General features: G+C 45.5%; 2 protein-coding genes across 4 annotated transcripts; one reads left to right on the top strand and one right to left on the bottom strand.

The window, feature by feature from the left end:
* Positions 1–1,837: 1,837 nt before the first annotated feature.
* On the top strand, positions 1,838–11,389 carry LOC136298512 (protein 4.2-like). Of its 3 annotated transcripts, none has more exons than XM_066199250.1 (13): positions 1,838–1,951; positions 3,406–3,591; positions 4,260–4,490; positions 5,021–5,139; positions 5,915–6,037; positions 6,406–6,580; positions 6,857–6,995; positions 7,380–7,483; positions 7,802–8,044; positions 8,945–9,265; positions 9,686–9,846; positions 10,056–10,216; positions 11,123–11,389. In XM_066199250.1, exons 1-13 carry the CDS (start codon positions 1,942–1,944, stop codon positions 11,271–11,273), a joined length of 2,124 nt encoding a protein of 707 aa, XP_066055347.1. In that variant the 5' UTR covers positions 1,838–1,941; the 3' UTR covers positions 11,274–11,389. The 3 variants fall into 3 exon arrangements, with proteins under 3 accessions (XP_066055347.1, XP_066055349.1, XP_066055348.1); XM_066199251.1 differs by having other exon boundaries at positions 1,840–1,951; positions 10,083–10,216; XM_066199252.1 differs by lacking the exon at positions 4,260–4,490 and having other exon boundaries at positions 1,839–1,951.
* Positions 11,390–11,865: 476 nt separating this feature from the next.
* CCNDBP1 (cyclin D1 binding protein 1) lies at positions 11,866–17,869 on the bottom strand. The gene is made up of 11 exons (XM_066199256.1): positions 17,790–17,869; positions 17,645–17,704; positions 16,860–16,939; positions 16,186–16,267; positions 15,634–15,730; positions 15,304–15,377; positions 14,929–15,005; positions 14,046–14,299; positions 13,635–13,695; positions 12,602–12,648; positions 11,866–12,255 (listed from the first exon to the last, which is right to left on the bottom strand). The coding sequence occupies exons 1-11, from the start codon at positions 17,854–17,856 to the stop codon at positions 12,147–12,149; spliced, it is 1,008 nt and encodes a 335-aa protein (XP_066055353.1). The 5' UTR covers positions 17,857–17,869; the 3' UTR covers positions 11,866–12,146.
* Positions 17,870–18,094: the final 225 nt, after the last annotated feature.

Here is an 18,094-nt window from a genome sequence, read left to right as displayed (position 1 = left end):
TGCAGTTCAAAGGGAAACCAGCGCTGTTCCGCCTGTGCCAAGTTCCAAGCTTTGCAACACTTGCTGGGTTTTCACAGTGTCAGCATTTTTATCCGCCCTCAACAACCACACCCAGCTCAGTTTGAGTGTGAAAATGCAGATCTGGCCAGGGCCATGCAGGAGAAACACATTCTTCTTGCATGAGCCGTGAGACAACTGTTCAATTATGCTAATGATTATTACAGAGAAAAACATGTAAGTGCCCGAAGAAGGATTTAAATTGCTTTTGTCAAACCTACAATCTTTACACAGCCCTTGGTCAGAAGTCAATAGGAGTTGGTGGAGTAAAATACGGCTAATTGTCAGTATTTCTCTTCATAAATATGAAGTTTAAATAAGAGCATGCCCAAGAGGCTGACCCAGCCAGCCCTCATTCCAGTCTGATCACTCCAAAAAAATCCCAATGAGCACTCGCTGATATGACACATTCATACCATGAAATGGTCTTGAAATACACTGAAATCAGCCTCCAGGGTGGTTAATATTTCTCCCCATCATTCTGTTCTCAGTTTCTCAATTCAGATTTTTAAAAAAATCAACTGGAAATAGTCAAAGTTAGTGGTTTCAAAACACGTTGTTCTGCCACCAAGGCCTCACTTCTTTACCTCTTGGTCTTTCACTCTCCTGTACTAAACGTGGAGGGCACTGCTTGCTGTTAAAGACAAAACCAAAGGCACAGTATAAGCATTTCTTGTTGCTCTAAAGCAAACAAAAAAATCCCGTTAAAATGAAAATTCTTATCTAATTCATGGATATGCCACATCAAAGCTGAAAATGTAGACACACTAAAAGTGCAGATGGAATTTTTGATCACTACATTCAGAGAGAGACCCAGTTATTAAAAATGCCCACAAAACAGTTTAAGCCTCTATTTTTAAAGGTAATAAAGTTTTTATGGATTTATGTTTGGGCCCCTAATACAAATATCCTTACACACCATAAGATAATAAAATAAATTCCAGGCAGGATGGACACTTTCAAGGATCTTATTTTCCTTTCAAGGATTACTTTTCCTCAAGATTTCTAGGAGCATGTCAGGGATGCAGTGGATAGAGAAGTGACAAAACCAACTAAATTTAACAAAGGCGAGTGCTGGATTCTGCACCTGGGATGGGGCAGCCCTGGATGTAGGGACAGCCAGGGGACAGGGGGCCCAATCTCACCAGATGGAATGCCAGTACAAACACTTGAGAACTACATGCAGAAGTCTCTTTTGTGTGTTAAGCTTCTCCATGGGCGTTTTTTTAGCCCACTTCAGTGTCATGAAAGACACAAAGGGACGATAAGTAGGTCTCTTTTCAGAGTTGAATGCATCGTATACAGGAAATCCTACTTGCAGTTGCCGACTTGACCAAGAGATGGTAGTGTGTGTATACAGTCATTACAAGGCAGTGATGATGGGATAAATACCTCCTTGTATCTAAACCATTCTGATTTAGAGGTTCAAAACTCATACATGTACTGCAAAAGTGCATTTAAGAACATTGATCATGTAAATAAGTAGCTTGGGGTCAATGTTGGAGAGCAGCTCTCTAACACTTACATTGGAAGTGCACTCTGTGCATTATTTAGAGCCACATTAAGATTTGCATTTCCTTCTCTGGGGTCCTCAGTGCACAGCTCCTTGAACGAATTGTCACCGGCTGTCTCTAAACACTTCACACCCCGCTGTGGAACTTCACCTCATCTATAGCCTGTCCTCAGTGTGGTCTGAGAGATAAAAGAGTCCTCAACATCTGCACACCAGATAAGCTGGAAAGGTGGCAACATCGTCCCACCCTGTACAAAGAAATCAAGCAAACAACTTTGCAAGAGGACAGTTTTTAAGACAGCTGGAGGAAGGAGCCACTGCCCACCAGAGCAAGCAGAAGTTGAATATTTTCATGGTACCCAGAACCAGCTATGGGCCAAGGTAAGCAAAAATCATTTTTGGTAGTTCCAAGCATTTGCCAGCTGTGTGTCAGGAAGAGACAACTGTTCTTGCTCCAAGACAGTGTCCATGAGGCTTGTGGAAGATCTGAGCTTGCAGGGCAGGAGCCAAGTGCTCTAAAGGCTTAAGGACCTCAGTTTGCATGTCAAACTGCACAAAAAGGCACAGCAATCAAAAGCTGGAATTGATATGAGAGGAGACTGAGAAGCAGCAAGAAGCAGCTGAGGCAGATAGGTGAGACTTTGGAAGCAAAGGTAAGTGAATCCTCAGCATAGGGAATGGGGGGTGGGAGGAATTAAGGAGACTACACAACTGAAACAGAGAGATGGCCAAGTCTTTGGGCCCCTGGGGCAGGGAAACAGTTCAGGTTCCAGGCAACCTTGAAGAAAGTGACAGTAAGATCCATGAAAAGTCACATGGTGGAGAAGGAGCCAGACCACACACCACTCAGTATTGGACAAGACAGACGGAACAGACATCTTCATCACAGAGAAGAAAATAGATGAGGTCAGAGCTGGCTCCATAAGACCTGAACTGGTGCAGGGCTTTGAACTGGGACATCCATGATGGGATTTGAAAGCCAGACCAGAATCATTCACTGAAAACATCATATGGAAAAAAAATTTATATGGGGAAAAGAGAAACAAAGCACACAATCCACTAAGAGTCCCCAACAAACACAGAAGGGACAACCACAATGGGAGAAGGTAGCAGTGCAGAGGACAGGACAAGACAAGACACCAGACCAGTGAAATCTGCAAAGAGAGCAGTTATGGCTTTAGCACAGGAGCAATCAATTTAAATAGCAGAGAAATGCTCTAAGAATTTTAATTTTTTTACTGCAACAGAGAGAGCAGCAGGGGTCAGTAAGGGGAGGTAGGTGACAGCAATGTCACATAAGCAGCAGCAGTTACAACTCACAGGGCCAAGGATCTTAGTGATGTGCTACTAGCCAAAGTGATAAATAAGGTCAGGATGATCCCAAGGCTGAGATAGAACAGAGAGTAACTGGGTGCTTGAAATTGTGACAGTTTTTTTCCATCTTCTGGTGCTGGACAGAAGCACACATGATGGATAGGAGACAGGAGGAGAAGGAGGATGATCTTTTTCTGTTTCCTGCATCTCTGGATATGGCATTGTCAACTAATGTGGTACAAAGTAGGAAAAATGGTGTTTGATCCAGCTGTGCATTTGAACCAGCAGTGAAGTTTGCACCAGTGCACTTAATGATGTCAGGTATAAGCAAAGACAGCTCAACACTCACTCAACACCAGAACAACCAAGCTCAGAGTGAAGGTCCCTACCATTACTGGGTAGAAAGTCTCAAAGGCAGGGGGAAATGTCTGAGTGGAGAAACACCTAACCAGCTGTTTGTGTATCCCCAACTGCAGGCAGCTCACAGCCCCAAATTCATTCTGTATCTTCTCACAATACAGGTCTGAGCATCCAAAAATGTCATTTCATGATCCCAGAGAATAGCAAAAACCACCACACAGAAGAAATCAGCACTGAAAGACTCATAGTGAGGCGGGGACAGCCGTTCACCATCACTCTGAGCTTCTCAGATCCAATACACAACTACCTGCAGCAGATGAAGAAGACCTTCCTCATTGTACAGACAGGTAATGCCATTAGAAACCTAGCAGAGCTCTGCTCCTCCACCCACCTGAAGAACAGAGCTGGGGGCAAAAGCCAGAGCTGGGCAGGGATGCCCAAACTTTGATGTGAGGCCAGTGAACTCTTTATGTAAGGCAAAGCAGCGTCTCCTGCTAGTCACAACCAGATCCCTTCCAGAAGAGACACTGAAGCACAATAACCAATACGGGTTCACTATTCCATGATTTCAAAATACTCATGGGATCTCTTCTGCTTTTGGGTTAGGAATGTTCAAACCTAGCTGGCCTGTCACAGATTTTTCTGTTAGAGTGTTTTCTAGTGAGACCCCTGAGAAGGGCAGCAGGTCTCAGCCCCAGCTTGTTTTACCATATGGTGAGCACTGCGCTGTGACTTCTGTTACAAGACACTAAGCTGCAGGAACAGCAGGTCTGCACCATTCTGGGCGTTCCTGATTTCTATAAATCTATGGAAAGCACATTTTGCTTTGAAACATGGAGGCCTGATTGCAATACTGACCTTAGCAATAATCAGTAGGCATTAAGCTGCTAAAGGGTCATGACCCTCTCACAAGGAGAGCTATAGCTCCAGAGACAGACAAGGTCCCTGCAGTCTGCACAGGTGAGGAATAAACACAATGTTTGGAATAGACACAACCAGATTTCTTTGTCTGCAGGACCACATTCTTCCAAACCAGATGAAATCCAGGTTGAATTTCCCATCTCCAGCCTAGGAGACCAGAAGCAGTGGAGTGCAGCAGTGGAGGAACAGGACCCAAACTTCTGGACCCTGTGTGTGAACACACCTGCCAATGCCCCCATTGGCCAGTACACTCTACTTTTACGTGCCTCCAAATCCCCTCAACTCCTGGGCTACTTCACCCTCCTTTTTAATCCCTGGTGCCGAGGTAGGTGGTCAGAAACAGAAAGGCAGGCTAGGGCTGACTCACTCAATGCTCCTTCCACTCCTGCCCTGCTCCTCACAGCACCTCAGGAGAGAGGTAGGGGCTCATAAAGCCCAAAATTTACTGCTTTAGCACTTCTGTCTCTTCCCTGGAGTATTCCACTGCAAGAGCCCTGTCCTTCTGCTGAGGGAAAAGTGTTTGATTGTTTCCTATAATAGAGGTTTTAGGATGAGTCAAGATTGTAACTGGTCTAGTTAAGGCCACTGTATCTTTCTTAGTATCAGAACTTATCAGCCAGGAGAGTAGAAGAGCCAGTGAGTGCAACAGCCTGGGTCCAGAGGAACTTTTCAGACAAGGAAACAGAGATGACAATGCAATTCTTCTTTCCTGTCTGATTCACAGTCTGTGGTATTTTTCAGGACAGAATGCCAGGGACTGCCAAAGTGCAGTGGAATCTGCTGATGCATGAGAGATGCAAGTGCATCTGAGACCGGGAATGCTTTATTCCTGATGGTTTTTTCCCTCAAATCTAGATGATGATGTGTTCTTGGCTAATGAGGTACAGCGGCAGGAGTACATTTTAAACCAAGATGGCATCATCTACCAGGGGACTGAAAATGCAATCCTAGCCCAACCCTGGGACTTCAATCAGGTAAGCAAGAGGTCCAATTTGTCTGTGCTCTCTTCCAACCACCAGCAGAAGAAAGGTACACAAATCTGGATGCTCTGATGAAAGAGTTCTATCCATTCCATGTTCTTTGCATCCACTACTTCCTGTGCAGGAGAACAGGCACCTGTGTATGAAGTCTTATAACCCAGTGTACTGGATTATGGCTTTAGCACAGGAGCAATCAATTTAGATAACAGAGAAATGCTCTATGGATTTTACTTTTTTTTAGCTGCATTGTAATTTTAGCTTCATTCTCAGGCTGTCTCCTATAAAGGAATGCGTTGATCTGTATCTGAGCTTTGTGTGCCTTCCTTTCATCAACAGGTACGGAAGCATTTAACAGAACTCAATAATACTGTCCCTATATAACAAATAAACTGAGGACAAGAAGATCTTTCTGTTTTGTCCAAGGCCACCGGACACAGCCAGTGATTAGAATGGGATTCTATTTCACTTTAGTGCCAGCAGATCGTAGAAGTACTCTGTGCCAACCTAGAGAGTGCTCCAGAAAAGCATCAATTTCCCTCAATCAGGGGACAGAGCATCATGTTGATGCATTTCTCAACTTCAATGAAGTTGGAGGTCTGTCCTCAACTTCCCCTGCCAATCTCTGCCTGGAGCCCTCCTTCACAGCCCACTTTACCTAAAACTATCAGCAGAAAGGAAGAAACAATCTGTACAGTCACAAACCCTCGTAGGGACTCAAGAGAACAAAAGTTCATGGAGAATTTCTTGAAATGATGTGTTCTTGTTTCAGTTTGAGGAGAATATGGTTGACATCTGCTTCATACTGCTGGCTCTAGGGGAGCACTTCCAAAGAGAAAAGGATCTTGCCCAGCGCAAAAACCCCGTCCACGTCTGCCGAGCAGTTGCTGCTATGGTAAGGAGGGCAGAGAGCAGCCCTGACCCAAGCAGAGGCACCTTCTCAACCCCAGCTCAGGCCAAACCACTGACCAAAGAGGAAGCCTGTTCCAAACAACACCTCCTGCCCATCTCTAGCCTGTCCTGATACTCCCTCAGCAGACAAGTAGTGCTGCAGGAGGTTCTTAGCAGTGTGAGTGCACTTACTGAATAAATCTCAGAGGGGACTGCTGCAGCTGTTCTGCTCAGCCATGACCTTCATGCTTTGCACAAAGAAAGTCCTTTTGGTTTCATCTGCCATGGGAGTAGCTTCCACAAACAGGATCAGGTGGACCTACCAAAGAGAGGCAATTCCTTAATACGTCTTTCTCTCCTCCTTCTCTGCAGCTGAACTGCAATGAGTTTAGAAACCTGACAGAATATGACCCTGGGCAACACTATAATGGGACACCCCCTTCCAAGTGGCTGGGAAGCAGCCCCATCCTCCAGCAGTGGATTGCATCAAAATTCCAGCCCGTCCGCTACGGGAGGTGCTGGGTGTTTGCTGCAGTCCTGTGTTCAGGTACAGTGCTGCTGTGACCTTTAATCTTTAGCTGAGAGGCATATCAGTTTCTTCATCAACACTAGGCATCACTGCCTTTGAGATAAGAGTATCAGTATATCCATTCACTGAAATGAAATCTTATTTCCTGAGGGAGCAATGCCTCTTGCAAAGTCCAAACAGCAGACCTGGTGCCATTCCTAACAGGCCTAGCACCAGAAGAGGCTCAACATCTATCAGCAGAGGCACCCTTAGGGCAGGATGCACAACTGATTCACAGCTCTCTCTTCTGCACAGTTCTGAGGTGCCTGGGAATTCCTACCAGGGTGGTCACTGGCTTTACATGGGCTCACAACACCAAGAGCAGCCTGAGTGTGGATGAGTATTATGATGAAGATGGGACACTGCTTGCACAGGACAAGAGTGCTCGTGTCTGGTAAGAACACATGGCAGGGCCCAAGCAAGAATTTGAGATAATGCTTGGACGTGGGAAGTGAAACACAGGGGAAAGGAAAGAGGTAACACAGCTGCAAGGAGGTGATGGGAGACAGCTTAGCTGAGATCCTGTCTACAAGACCTGCTCTTGATAAACTGCTGCAACCCAAACTCAAGAGTGCCCTATTTCTAGGACCCACAAAGGATGAACGATAGCCCAGTCCAGCTGGAGAAACTCCACTTGTTTCTCCACACAGGACTCTGCTCTCCTCAATATGAACTGAACTCTTTCAAGGGAGCTTTAACTGGCTGTGGTTTGGCAAAAGCTTTACTGTACCTCAGGGCTCAGTCCCTTGATATAAGCTCACGCTGTTGCCTCTTGCAGGACCTTCCATGTTTGGAATGAATGCTGGATGGCTCGGACAGATTTGCTACCAGAGTACAGTGGGTGGCAGGCACTGGATGCCACCTGCCAGGAAAAAGGCAAAGGTAAGACATCAGAGATGGGCTTGAGCAAGAGCAGGGGGGAAGTGAAGCAGGGGGCAAATAAAGCCATTCAGTATTCCTCCTTTCCTAGCTTCCAGTGGAAGGAGGCAAAAGGACAGGAACTCATTCACCCTGTTGTGACTTCAGGCACAAAACTATAATTTATCTGTTTGGTCTGTGCAGCTCATGTAGCTCTAAGAGCTCTATCACTGATTCCTAATGGCCTCCTAAACTAAATACTTCACCAGTGCAGGTCTAAACTAGGGATGGGTTTAGTTGGGAAAGCATCTGAATCTTAACTGGACCACATTTTCTCTTCAGATCTATCCTTCTGTGGGCCAGCTCCTGTTCATGCCATCAAGGAAGGGGACACACTAGTTGATTATGATGTCTGCTACTTCTTTGCTGCCATCAACGCCAAGTGTCATGTCTGGATACACAAAGCAGATGACACCCTCAAGCCAGCTTTTGGTGGCACTAAATACACTGGTAACAACATCAGCACCAAGGGTGTTGGCAGTGAACGCTGTGAGGACATCACACAAAACTACAAGTATCCTGAAGGTATGGGGCAGGCACGGGGCTGAGCACATTCCTTGGCACTATTACAAGTGAGGAGTAAAAGACTAGAGCAGAGCCAAACCAGAGCACCAGGATCATCCATTTCTCACTACTTCCCCTTCTTCAGTGGCACTAGAACACCTAATTCTCCCTGTCTACAAAGCCAAAGCAAAGGTCATCACCCAAAGTTCACCCTGCTTAATGGCATTAAGGTCTCTAGAAGACCAGGTGTTTGTTCATCCAAGCAATTTCATGTCTGGAATACCTTTTCTGATTTCTGTTACCTCTACACTCTGTACATCCACCTTCCATTACTCCTGTAATATAAATATGGATAGATTGTTTCAGACTCCAGCTTTCAGAAAAGGACTGTTGTGCTCTCAGATACTGCCTAAATCTCTCCCTCAACAAGCAGCTCCCCCTTCAGGATCTGAGTGCTGTTTCCCTGGCCCAACCCTACCACCCCATCTTAACCTGTGGCTTGTCCCACGGCTGCAGGAGACAACTGCAACTTCTCTACACATGAGCACATGGAATTGTGCCTTAGCTACAGCAACAAAAAAGCAGCTGTCTCCTCTACTCTGAGAGATGTTAGCACCAAGGTGTCTTAAAAACTATGTCAACTATTCCCAAGTAGAATCTGTCAGGCACATCCAATGAATATCCTGACAGCTGAAGCTGTCAAACTGATCCAGCCAGAAGCACAAAAGGATATATCTCTCTATGCTCTTAGAAACAGTTATCTACAGTACTACCAAGAGAAATCAATGTCATTCTCCTGCTGCTTCTCACTAGTAAACAGGAAAGAGTACCAAAGTATGTTTTTTGGGTTTTTTTTTGTTTTGGTTTGGTTTTTTTTCGTTTTGTTTTGTTTTGTTTTTGTTTTTTTTTTGTGTGTGACAGGTTCTCTCCAGGAAAAAAGAGTACTTGACAAAGCCTACAGAAATATGAAGGAACTTGGGATAACCAGCAGCAGCAGCAGTACACAGTTTATCTTCATTCCTACTGCTCTGGAAGAGCCAGTCAACCTTTTCATCCACCTCCAGTCAAGTAGTTCTTTGCAACTGGGACAAGACATTACACTTTCCATTCAAATGTTTAACTACAGTGGTAGAGAAAAAGCTACTCATCTGGTAGCTGGGATCCAGGCTCTGCATTATAATGGTGTGCCTATTGCCCAAGTTTGGAAGGAAGAGTTTCATTTTAACCTCCAAAGCAATTCAGGTAAGGACACTCCTGAGTGCACTTCAGAAAAATCCTCCTAGCCCTAGGTTTACGAAAGGTTGGCTGAATAGCTGATTCTAGGTGATTTCCCAGAGAGATTGTGGAGTCTCCCTAACTGGAGATATTCCAGAATCGACTGGACACAATCCTGTGCCATGTACCGTGGGATGACCCTGCTTGGGCAGGGAGGTTGGACCAGATGATCCACTATTGTCCATTCCAACCTCACCCATTCTGTGAAACAAAACACTTTGGCAACATCACTTTAAGAGATTTCCAATCTGCAAATCAACTTGGGGTCACTTAAGCATTTAAACTCTGCAGCTTTGAGTACAATGTTGGGCACAGAACACTCCTAGGTGTCACGCAGGAAAAGACGAGACTGGACTCATCACCTGTTGTTTCACCACTCTGTTCCAGTCAATAACCTGCAGGTCTCTGTGCCTTACACATGGTTTGGAAAAGAGCTGGGAGAGAACAACCTGCTCCGGCTGACTGCTGTGCTGAGAGACGAGGACTCCTTCTACATGTACCTGGCACAGGAAGAAATCAGCATTTGTGAGTCCCCTCTCACCATTGAGGTAAGATTGGGCTGTCTTTCTGCCACTGCAGCAGGGAGAAAACAGCTTTCATAGTCATAAGCAGCAAAACAATTCTGCTGGGTTCAGGGGCTCTCTGAGAAACTAGAGAAGAAATTAGGCTGGACTTTGCCTCTTCTGGCAAATGGCAGCTCAAGCACCAAAAAATTACACATATCCCTTTAATCACAGAAGAATATCTCTTCTCTCAGTTTCAGCTCATTTGCTTCTTTCAACAGTTCCCAGAAAACATAGTCCAGTATGAGCCAAGCACAGCAAAGATCACCCTCCAGAACCCCCTCATGGAACCCCTGGAGCAGTGTGTGATAGCAGTCGCAGGGCGAGGGCTCATTTACAGACAAAGGAATTACAGGTAAGTGCAAACTGACTGATCCAAAACAGCAAATGGAAAAGCAGACACAATACAAGCAAGAGAAACATTTGCACAGGAAAAGCTCGCCCCAAAAATAACCAGGCAAGATGGCAGGAAGATATCACTACAGCATGAAAGCCCCAAGCATCCCATCCTTTATTTACAGATAATGAGGATGATTTTCACACTGAAAACAAGAAAAGCCATCTAAGAGAACTTTCAACAGATGTGTAATACAGAAATTGAAGCCAATACAGCATCTGTGAAAGCTTCAACATCAAAGGCATAGACAGCAACAGGAAAACCTCCTGCCAACAAAAAGGATAACCAGAGAAATGCCACAAGACTTAGTCAGAAACACACATTAAATAAGACAACAGTTAGAGGTCACTGAAATGAGCTATGAAATTTACAAAACATTTGCAAGCTGAGGTTGGGACATCTATTACTTTTTAGTGAGCAACTTGAACATCCCTAAGTGGAGTAAAACTACTGTTTATGACATCTTTCCATCCATTACCCACTCTAAACAATAAAGACAGTGCTGTCTTCCCCTTCTCTACTGAAGAACCAGGCAAATGTGACTTAGCCAAGAGTCACCAAAGGGCATGCTTCCCTTCACATGACAAACACCCCACATTTGTCTCAAGAAGCTGCATTAGGACAAAGTCCCCTGAGATGTCTCCATGGAGACTCTCAACTCTCCTGTCCTATCTCCCTCCCAGACTACTGTTATATGACAATTTCCTTGTGGTAGCTCAAGTAACTGCCAGCTTTCTTCTATTTTTTTTTTTTCTTTCCTTCTTTTTGGCACCACATTCCTGTCCAGCAAATGCATAACCTAGACCCAGAAAACTAAAAACATAATGAGGAGTGATTCCTGTATAATCCCTTCTCTCCTTTCAGGTTGGGCTCTGTGCAAGCTAAAAGCACTCAAGAGCTGCAAATCCCATTCACCCCCACCCGAGCAGGGCCCAGAAGACTCACTGCACGTCTTACCTGCCTCCAGCTCCAGAACCTGAAGAGCTACAGAACTACCAACATTGCGGCTGCCTGAGGCCCAACTCAGAACAGGTCCTGCTGTCCCACCTACAAAAGAGTGGCTGTGATCTGTGCCCTGATCATAGGCAAGCATAGATATTAACAGTTTAATAAAAGCTACATTTGAACCCATGTCCAATTTTGACTATTCGCACAAACTCAACTCTCTCCCATCTGCCCCTATGCCCACACTCCAGTTTTAGAAGTTGAACCTTACTGTGACAAAGATGGGCTGAATGTTCAAGCTGATGTTGCAGTTCTCACCACACCGGTGCTGAGCCCACCAGTGCTTAAGTCTTTTGCCCTACCTGTGACAAGTAAAGGATATCCTGGAACTTTAATGTGATGATAGATGTAGCATCTCTAGGGATACATATAGGGGGATATTTCCCCCTACAGATCCTTGACATTGGTAAGGCAGTAAACAATATTTTCTGCTGCTTTCTGGGGAAATTAAAAAGCTTGTTCACTGCTCTCTAAGGTTAGACAGGAAACAGCAGCAGTGCAGCACATTTTAAAATTATTCACTGGGCTGCTTGTAAAAGAAGCAAGACCCTTTGATTCTGTATACATCCTTTGCCCTCTGAAGACAGATAAAGCAACTAATGTAAATCTAGCAATATTTTATTTTTCTCTGAACCCCACAGTAGTTGTAATGTCTGAAGAATGGGGCACGTTAAGATGCAGCATTGTATCATCCCAAGAATCCAAGCAAAATGACACCTTCTGCAATGGCAAAGGGCAATCTCCGGGAGAAGTTCTTCCAAATGGCAGTAAAGTTCTCTCCTACATTGTTCTCATCATTCTCCAAGCAGTTGAAGAACAGCAAAGTTCACTGGAAGTGCAGACGCCAGAGTCAGTGGCAGCAACACACGTAGGCACAGAAGAGTTAAAGCTGACCCTGTGTGAAGTTCTTGACTTTGTTCATGTTGTGATCTACTGCACCAGTTAGAAACTGCACCCAGCCTTCCTCTGACGGTGGACATACATGGCTTGCCCTGCAAAAGTGAAGGAAATTCATTAGGGAAGCCCCCTGGGTGTGTTATACATCCAGGCACAACACGGGGGAATTGTGAAGTTCCAAATAACCACAGCAGTAAAACAGGGCTGCTCTAGCCCCACAGGGCTTTGAGCAAGAAGAACCCACACTCATGTCTGTAGTCCCAAACACAAAACCAGGTAACCACTACCATCCCTAGCATCTTTGTCTTATTCCCACCCCTTTGTGACTAGATAACATCATCATAGTTCTGAAATGCCAGCATCTACTCTCTAGAAATGAGTCATCTTTGACACGAGGCAAAGCAGGGAATACACACTTATAAAACTGTAGCTCATACTCACTTTGCAATCTCTAAGACTTTCTTTAATACTGAGGCCAACTTAGCAGCCTAGAAAGAAACAAAAGGGAAATCAGGTGAGCCAAATGTGAGGAAAAGTAGGGTCTGAACAGTACTGGAAAATAAAGAGGACTATATGGATGCACAAGAGCCAAGAATTAATAAAACTGCCATGGATCCTAATGCAGAATGAAGTTCCATCCATCACTGGCATGGTGGAAGTGTCTCCCAACCTAATCCTGGCTATGGCAGATTAAAAAAAAAAACAAACTAGATGGTTTTTAAAGCATACATTAAAATGCTTTTTTAAAAAAAGATAAGCCTATTAGAAATTAGTAACTGATATTAAAGTACAAAGCTGCAAGTGACTGATTTTAATGCAATTTTATATTAAGTAATTCCTTTCTACTCCAAAAAAAATCAAGCCACTGGCCAAAGGCATGAAACTAGGATTAAGAAAAAAAAAATCCCAGATAAAAGGAGATTTGTATTTAATTTATCATGCAAAGGATGTTTCAAAGTTCATTCAGGTTGCCAGAGCATCACCCAGTCAAGTTTTGAGTGTTGCCAAAGATGTAGACTCCACTGCTTCTCTGAGCAGTTTGTTTCAATGCTTAAATACACTCACTGTAGGAGTCTTTCATTACATAGATAACTTATTTGAGCAAGACTGTACTACCCAAGGAAGAAAGTACATCTGCAGTACATAGGCAGCCTTAGACATCACTTTCCTGAGGCTCTGTCACTGGAAATCTCTATGAATTATAGTTCAGAGCTAAAGTTTCAAGTGGCCATGCTCTTCCCTGGAGAGAGACAGACGAAGAATGTGTTTCCACTTGAAGCAAGTTTAGTGTGCAAGAACAAAGGGCACTCTTACTCCCAAAGAAATCATTACTGAGGCAGTCACTAACACCCATCTCTCCCTGAAGTCACATAACCCCCCCCTCTAATCTGATTTCCTCCCACTCCCTACAGCCAGGCCACTGTACCATGTGCACACACTCAGATACTGAGATATCAGTACTGCAGATACTCACGTTAAGTCGCACAGCTAAAGGGTTCACAGGTGGGTACATGCTCAGTGCCAGCTCATCAACACTAGAACAGAAAAGAGGGGAGCAAGGAAGAAATGTTCCGATGGCACAACTCACAGATCCTGGTCAAATCCTGCACCCATCCTGAATGCAGGTCAGGAACAACAGTGAGGTGTCATTGTACCTATGAGATGCTTACCACTGCCTTCTCAGTCATCTGTGTCTCTCTCACCGTGGAGTGTGACGTGGTCACACCTCCATCCCCTATGTTCCTCTCCTGACCTACACAACTCTCAACATCTTAACAGCCTTCCCACCAAAACACAAAAGTTGTTCCTACTCCTCACTCAAGACCTCAAAAAAAGACCAGGACTGCTCTAGAGGGAAAAGCAGCATGGGGAGAACCCTTCTTACCTTGGGCTGATCTCATTAGCAATGTCTGCCAGGTCATCCAGCTGTGCAATCTGCTCTGGAGAATCAGCTTTGCCATGGGCCTTCACTGCAGCCAAGACCTTCTTCAGGCAAGCTTTAGAAGCCTTCATTAACCCCATGCAGGAGCTGAGCAGCTGCCGGTCAGCCTCTGACCAATACGTGTCTCTGTTGCCCCGAAAGCCCAGCTCTTCATCCTCCATGATGTCCCCATAGGGATCCTGCCCTTCCACCAGTGCCTGGGAACACAGAGGCACTGAAAACCCAGAGTCTAACATCAATTCCAGCAATTCCCAGGAGGAAAAGGAAAGCATAATCCAGACATCATATAAATAATTAATGGAGAAATCTCAGTTGGTTAATCCTAAAATGACTGGATTATGAAAAACTAATCCACCACTCTAACAGTGCAAACAGCAAGAACCTGGTGAATTCTTACGTGATCCGTAATTGCCTCCTGAATCCCCAGTTCAGGACATGGCTTTATGGAAATCTTATACAAAATAAACCAGGCTTGAGAATAAAAATCCATTGAAATCCATGCAATAATCTACATCATGTAAGAACAAATTTATATTAAGGCCTGTATGTAAAATAATTCCTGTATTCCATCATCATTATTCAAACCACCATAGAGGATGGTTGGGCACTGGAACAGGCTCCCCAGAGAAGTGGTCACAGCCCCAAACCTGCCAGAGTTCAAGGAGCATTTGGACAACTCTCAGGCACATGGTGGGATTGTTGGGGTTGTCCTGTGCAGGGCCAGGAGCTGGACTCCATGATCCTTGTGTATCCCTTCCAACTCAGAATATTCTGAGCCAATGAAACCACCACTGCAGGTTCCTCTAAGGTTTAGGGGCTTCCTTACATGTTCCATCTCCTCCACAGCATCCTTGACCACACCTAGACATGCAGCCAGAGCCGACACAACTGCTGCCTGGTTATCTGCAAAAGCAAAAGGACGAAAACTGTGGCACCCCACTGTTTCCAAACAGTTTGCAACAACCTTCATTCTTGGCTTGCAATCACTGTAGGATCAAAATTCTTGCAGAGCTCAGAGCTGCACTGTTGTCAGGCAAAGAATCTGACCTGGTTTCCAAGCTCATACATATCAAAACCACTTAAGTTTTTGAGCCATTCTCCATTCAGCCTTCATTGTACTACCTGGAATGCCCTTGCAAAAACTATTGATATTCAAAGACAACACGTCCTAGTTCTGTTGCTCTGCATTTACAATACTCACCTCGTGGCAGGTTAGACACTTGCTCACAGGCCTCCCACACACCTCCAGTTGATATCAGCTGTTCCTGAGACAAGCTGAAACAAAACAAAACCCTCAAGGTTAGCGTCAGTAACAGCACTGTGCTAGTCTGTGGTTTAATTTTCTGCACCAAAGATGATGCACACCAGCAAAAGTTCTGCTGCAAAGATGCCACCAAAAAGCTTGTCACTAGTATGCCATGTCTATGTAAAGCCCTTGCTGCCTCCTAACAAGTATACCTGTAACTTTTTCTTGCCTTTTTCCCCAAAAATTATCATAAAATCATATAATCATGCAATTGAAAATTACAACCTCTCCTCTGGGGCATTGAGAATTGTGTCCGTGAGCTGGATCATTCCTTCCACTACTTCAGTGGTAGCATCTCGAACCATCTTCCGAAGAGTAGTACCTGGTTGAGATTGAGAAACGGCAAGAAAGTTGACACAAAGTCAGCACTGACAGAAAGCAAGTGCTGGAGATGAGCACACAGACTGCTCTGTTTGTGTGGATGCACTGTATAAATGAAGTTAAAAGTATTTTGAAGAAAAGCAAAATGCTTCCCAGTTCCAAAAGAAGTCTGGACAAGGATTTCAACACTTCATAAATTTCAAGGCTCAGTCCACTACACCACTTCCTACATTATCACTCTCACACAGATGGAAAACCGCAGCAGCAGACAGAAAAGTACTTCACTCATAAACATGTTCAAAGTCTACGGAATAGCTGATAATGGGATACCATACCAATGAAAACCACCTGATACCAGACCTCATTAGGCTCTGAAACACTGGGTTTCTCTATACAGTGGTGGTGAAAGAAGCACTACCCTATACAGTGGTGACTGCCTTGCTGTCATTATCTCACCTTGGCCCTTGGGTAGCCAGTAGTACACGGTGGCAACTGCAAGAATGGCATTCTGGACATCCTCACTCAGCTTCCGGCAGTCCTGACAATGGAGAGGCAAAAGGAACCACCCATGAGTAACATACAGCTGCACCACATTTAGAAATCCTCACAAGCCATCACTGACTTTCAGACTGCCCTAAGAAAAGGGAAGAATAGCAATGACCAGAAAGAAGAAACAAATACAGCACGAGAAGAAGGCACTGTAAGCAAGCTGTATGCATCCTAATCTGCCTCATGATTTATTGACAAAACACTCCCTGGTGTGGTGGTCATGCATCAGAGAGGAAAAAGTAGCTTACATCATTATTCTGAACTGAAGGTCTTTTATTTTCTCTTCTCCAAACACCTGCATGATAAACTTCTCTCAACTGATAGCAAAAATATTGCATATTCTTTGTTAAACCTAAAGTCTGTGTTTTCCAATAGTCGGTCTCTATCAGCAACTAGCTGTAGATGTTAAAGACTATAAGAATATTTTTATTTAGTATGTCTCACTACCTTACAGAAATTATTTCTCTTGGATTACATTAATACACTCTACTGAATACAGCCCATTTAGTCAAATGAACCAAGAAATACCTGAAGCTTGTACACACACTGTAATTTCATAGTCTATCAAGGCTTTCTCTCACCTCTGCAGAAGGTAGTGGAGGCCTTGAGAATGCCAGACTCAGCTTTGTAGCTTCCTGTGACGTTACTTGGAATGTCTGACCTAAGAGAAAATCCAACGGGAGCAAAAGAAGAGAAAGTAACTGAGGTAAAAGATAAAAGAACAAAGCAGCTTGATGAGCAGCAGCTCTGATCCTGATACTTGCTTACCCTTACACCCAAGTCATACAAACACATAAACTAAGCCCCACTACAAAGAAAAATTCCCTGGTGCATTTGTGCCATGCATGTTGCTTGTGTCCTGTGTCTGCTTTTTCTCTAATTTTTTTTTTTTCACTTGGCTGGTAGTGATAGCAAGAACCCCAGTCTGCATCCTGGCTCAGGACCTGCTCACTAGGATGTGCCAGGAGACTTGAACAGAGACCCTTTTAAATCCTGTATGAACAGTTCAATATCGGCCTTTGCTTTGCCACTCTTTGTGTGTTTGGTGACCAGAGTTAGGGTGGTCAGGCGCTGGAACAGGTTGACCTGGGAGCTGGTGGAGTCACTAACCCTGGGGATGTTTAGGAGGCTGGATTTGGCATTGATGTGGTTTAGGGTTTACAGAGGTAGCGCTGGGTTAACGGTTGGACTCGATGATCTTAAAGATCTCTCTCTTCCAACCTTACCGGCTCCGTGACTCCATGAGTGGAGGGCACACCCCACAGCTGGAGACCCGCCGGGGAAAGCAGCCCTGCCCCGGCCCGGCCCCGCGGGTACCCGGCCCCGGCCTCCCCCGACTCCCGGCGCGGCCGCTCCCCTCCCGTACCTAGCGCGTCCCAGAAGCGCGGCAGCTCGAACGGCTCTCGGCCCTCTCCCGGCTCTCCCTCTGCAACGGCACAGACAGAGCTCAGCCCGCGGGGAGCCGGCCCGGCTCGGCCCGACCCCCGCCCGGCCCTGGCCCCGACCCGCACCTCGCAGCCGCGCCAGCACCGCCCGCAGCGCCCCGCGCACGTCCCGCAGCGGCTCCCGCGCCTCCATCGCTGCGGGGCGGCCCCGGAGAGCCCCGCGCGTCACGTCCGCTCCGGGAGCGGCTGGAACGGCCCCGGCCCGCCCCACAGAGACAGCTCCGCCCCACAGAGACAGCCCCACAGCGACAGCGCAGCCCGCAGAGACTGCACAGCCCCACAGAGACTGCACAGACCCATAGAGACAGCTCCGCCCTACAGAGACAGCCCCACAGGGACAGCGCAGCCCGCAGAGACTGCACAGCCCCACA

This window comes from Chamaea fasciata, unplaced genomic scaffold, assembly GCF_029207755.1.
Source record: "Chamaea fasciata isolate MVZ Bird 193981 ecotype frontalis unplaced genomic scaffold, bChaFas1.0.hap1 SCAF_17, whole genome shotgun sequence".
In the NCBI taxonomy this organism is placed as follows: Eukaryota; Metazoa; Chordata; class Aves; order Passeriformes; family Sylviidae; genus Chamaea; species Chamaea fasciata.
This window is presented reverse-complemented; position numbering and strand designations above follow the sequence as displayed.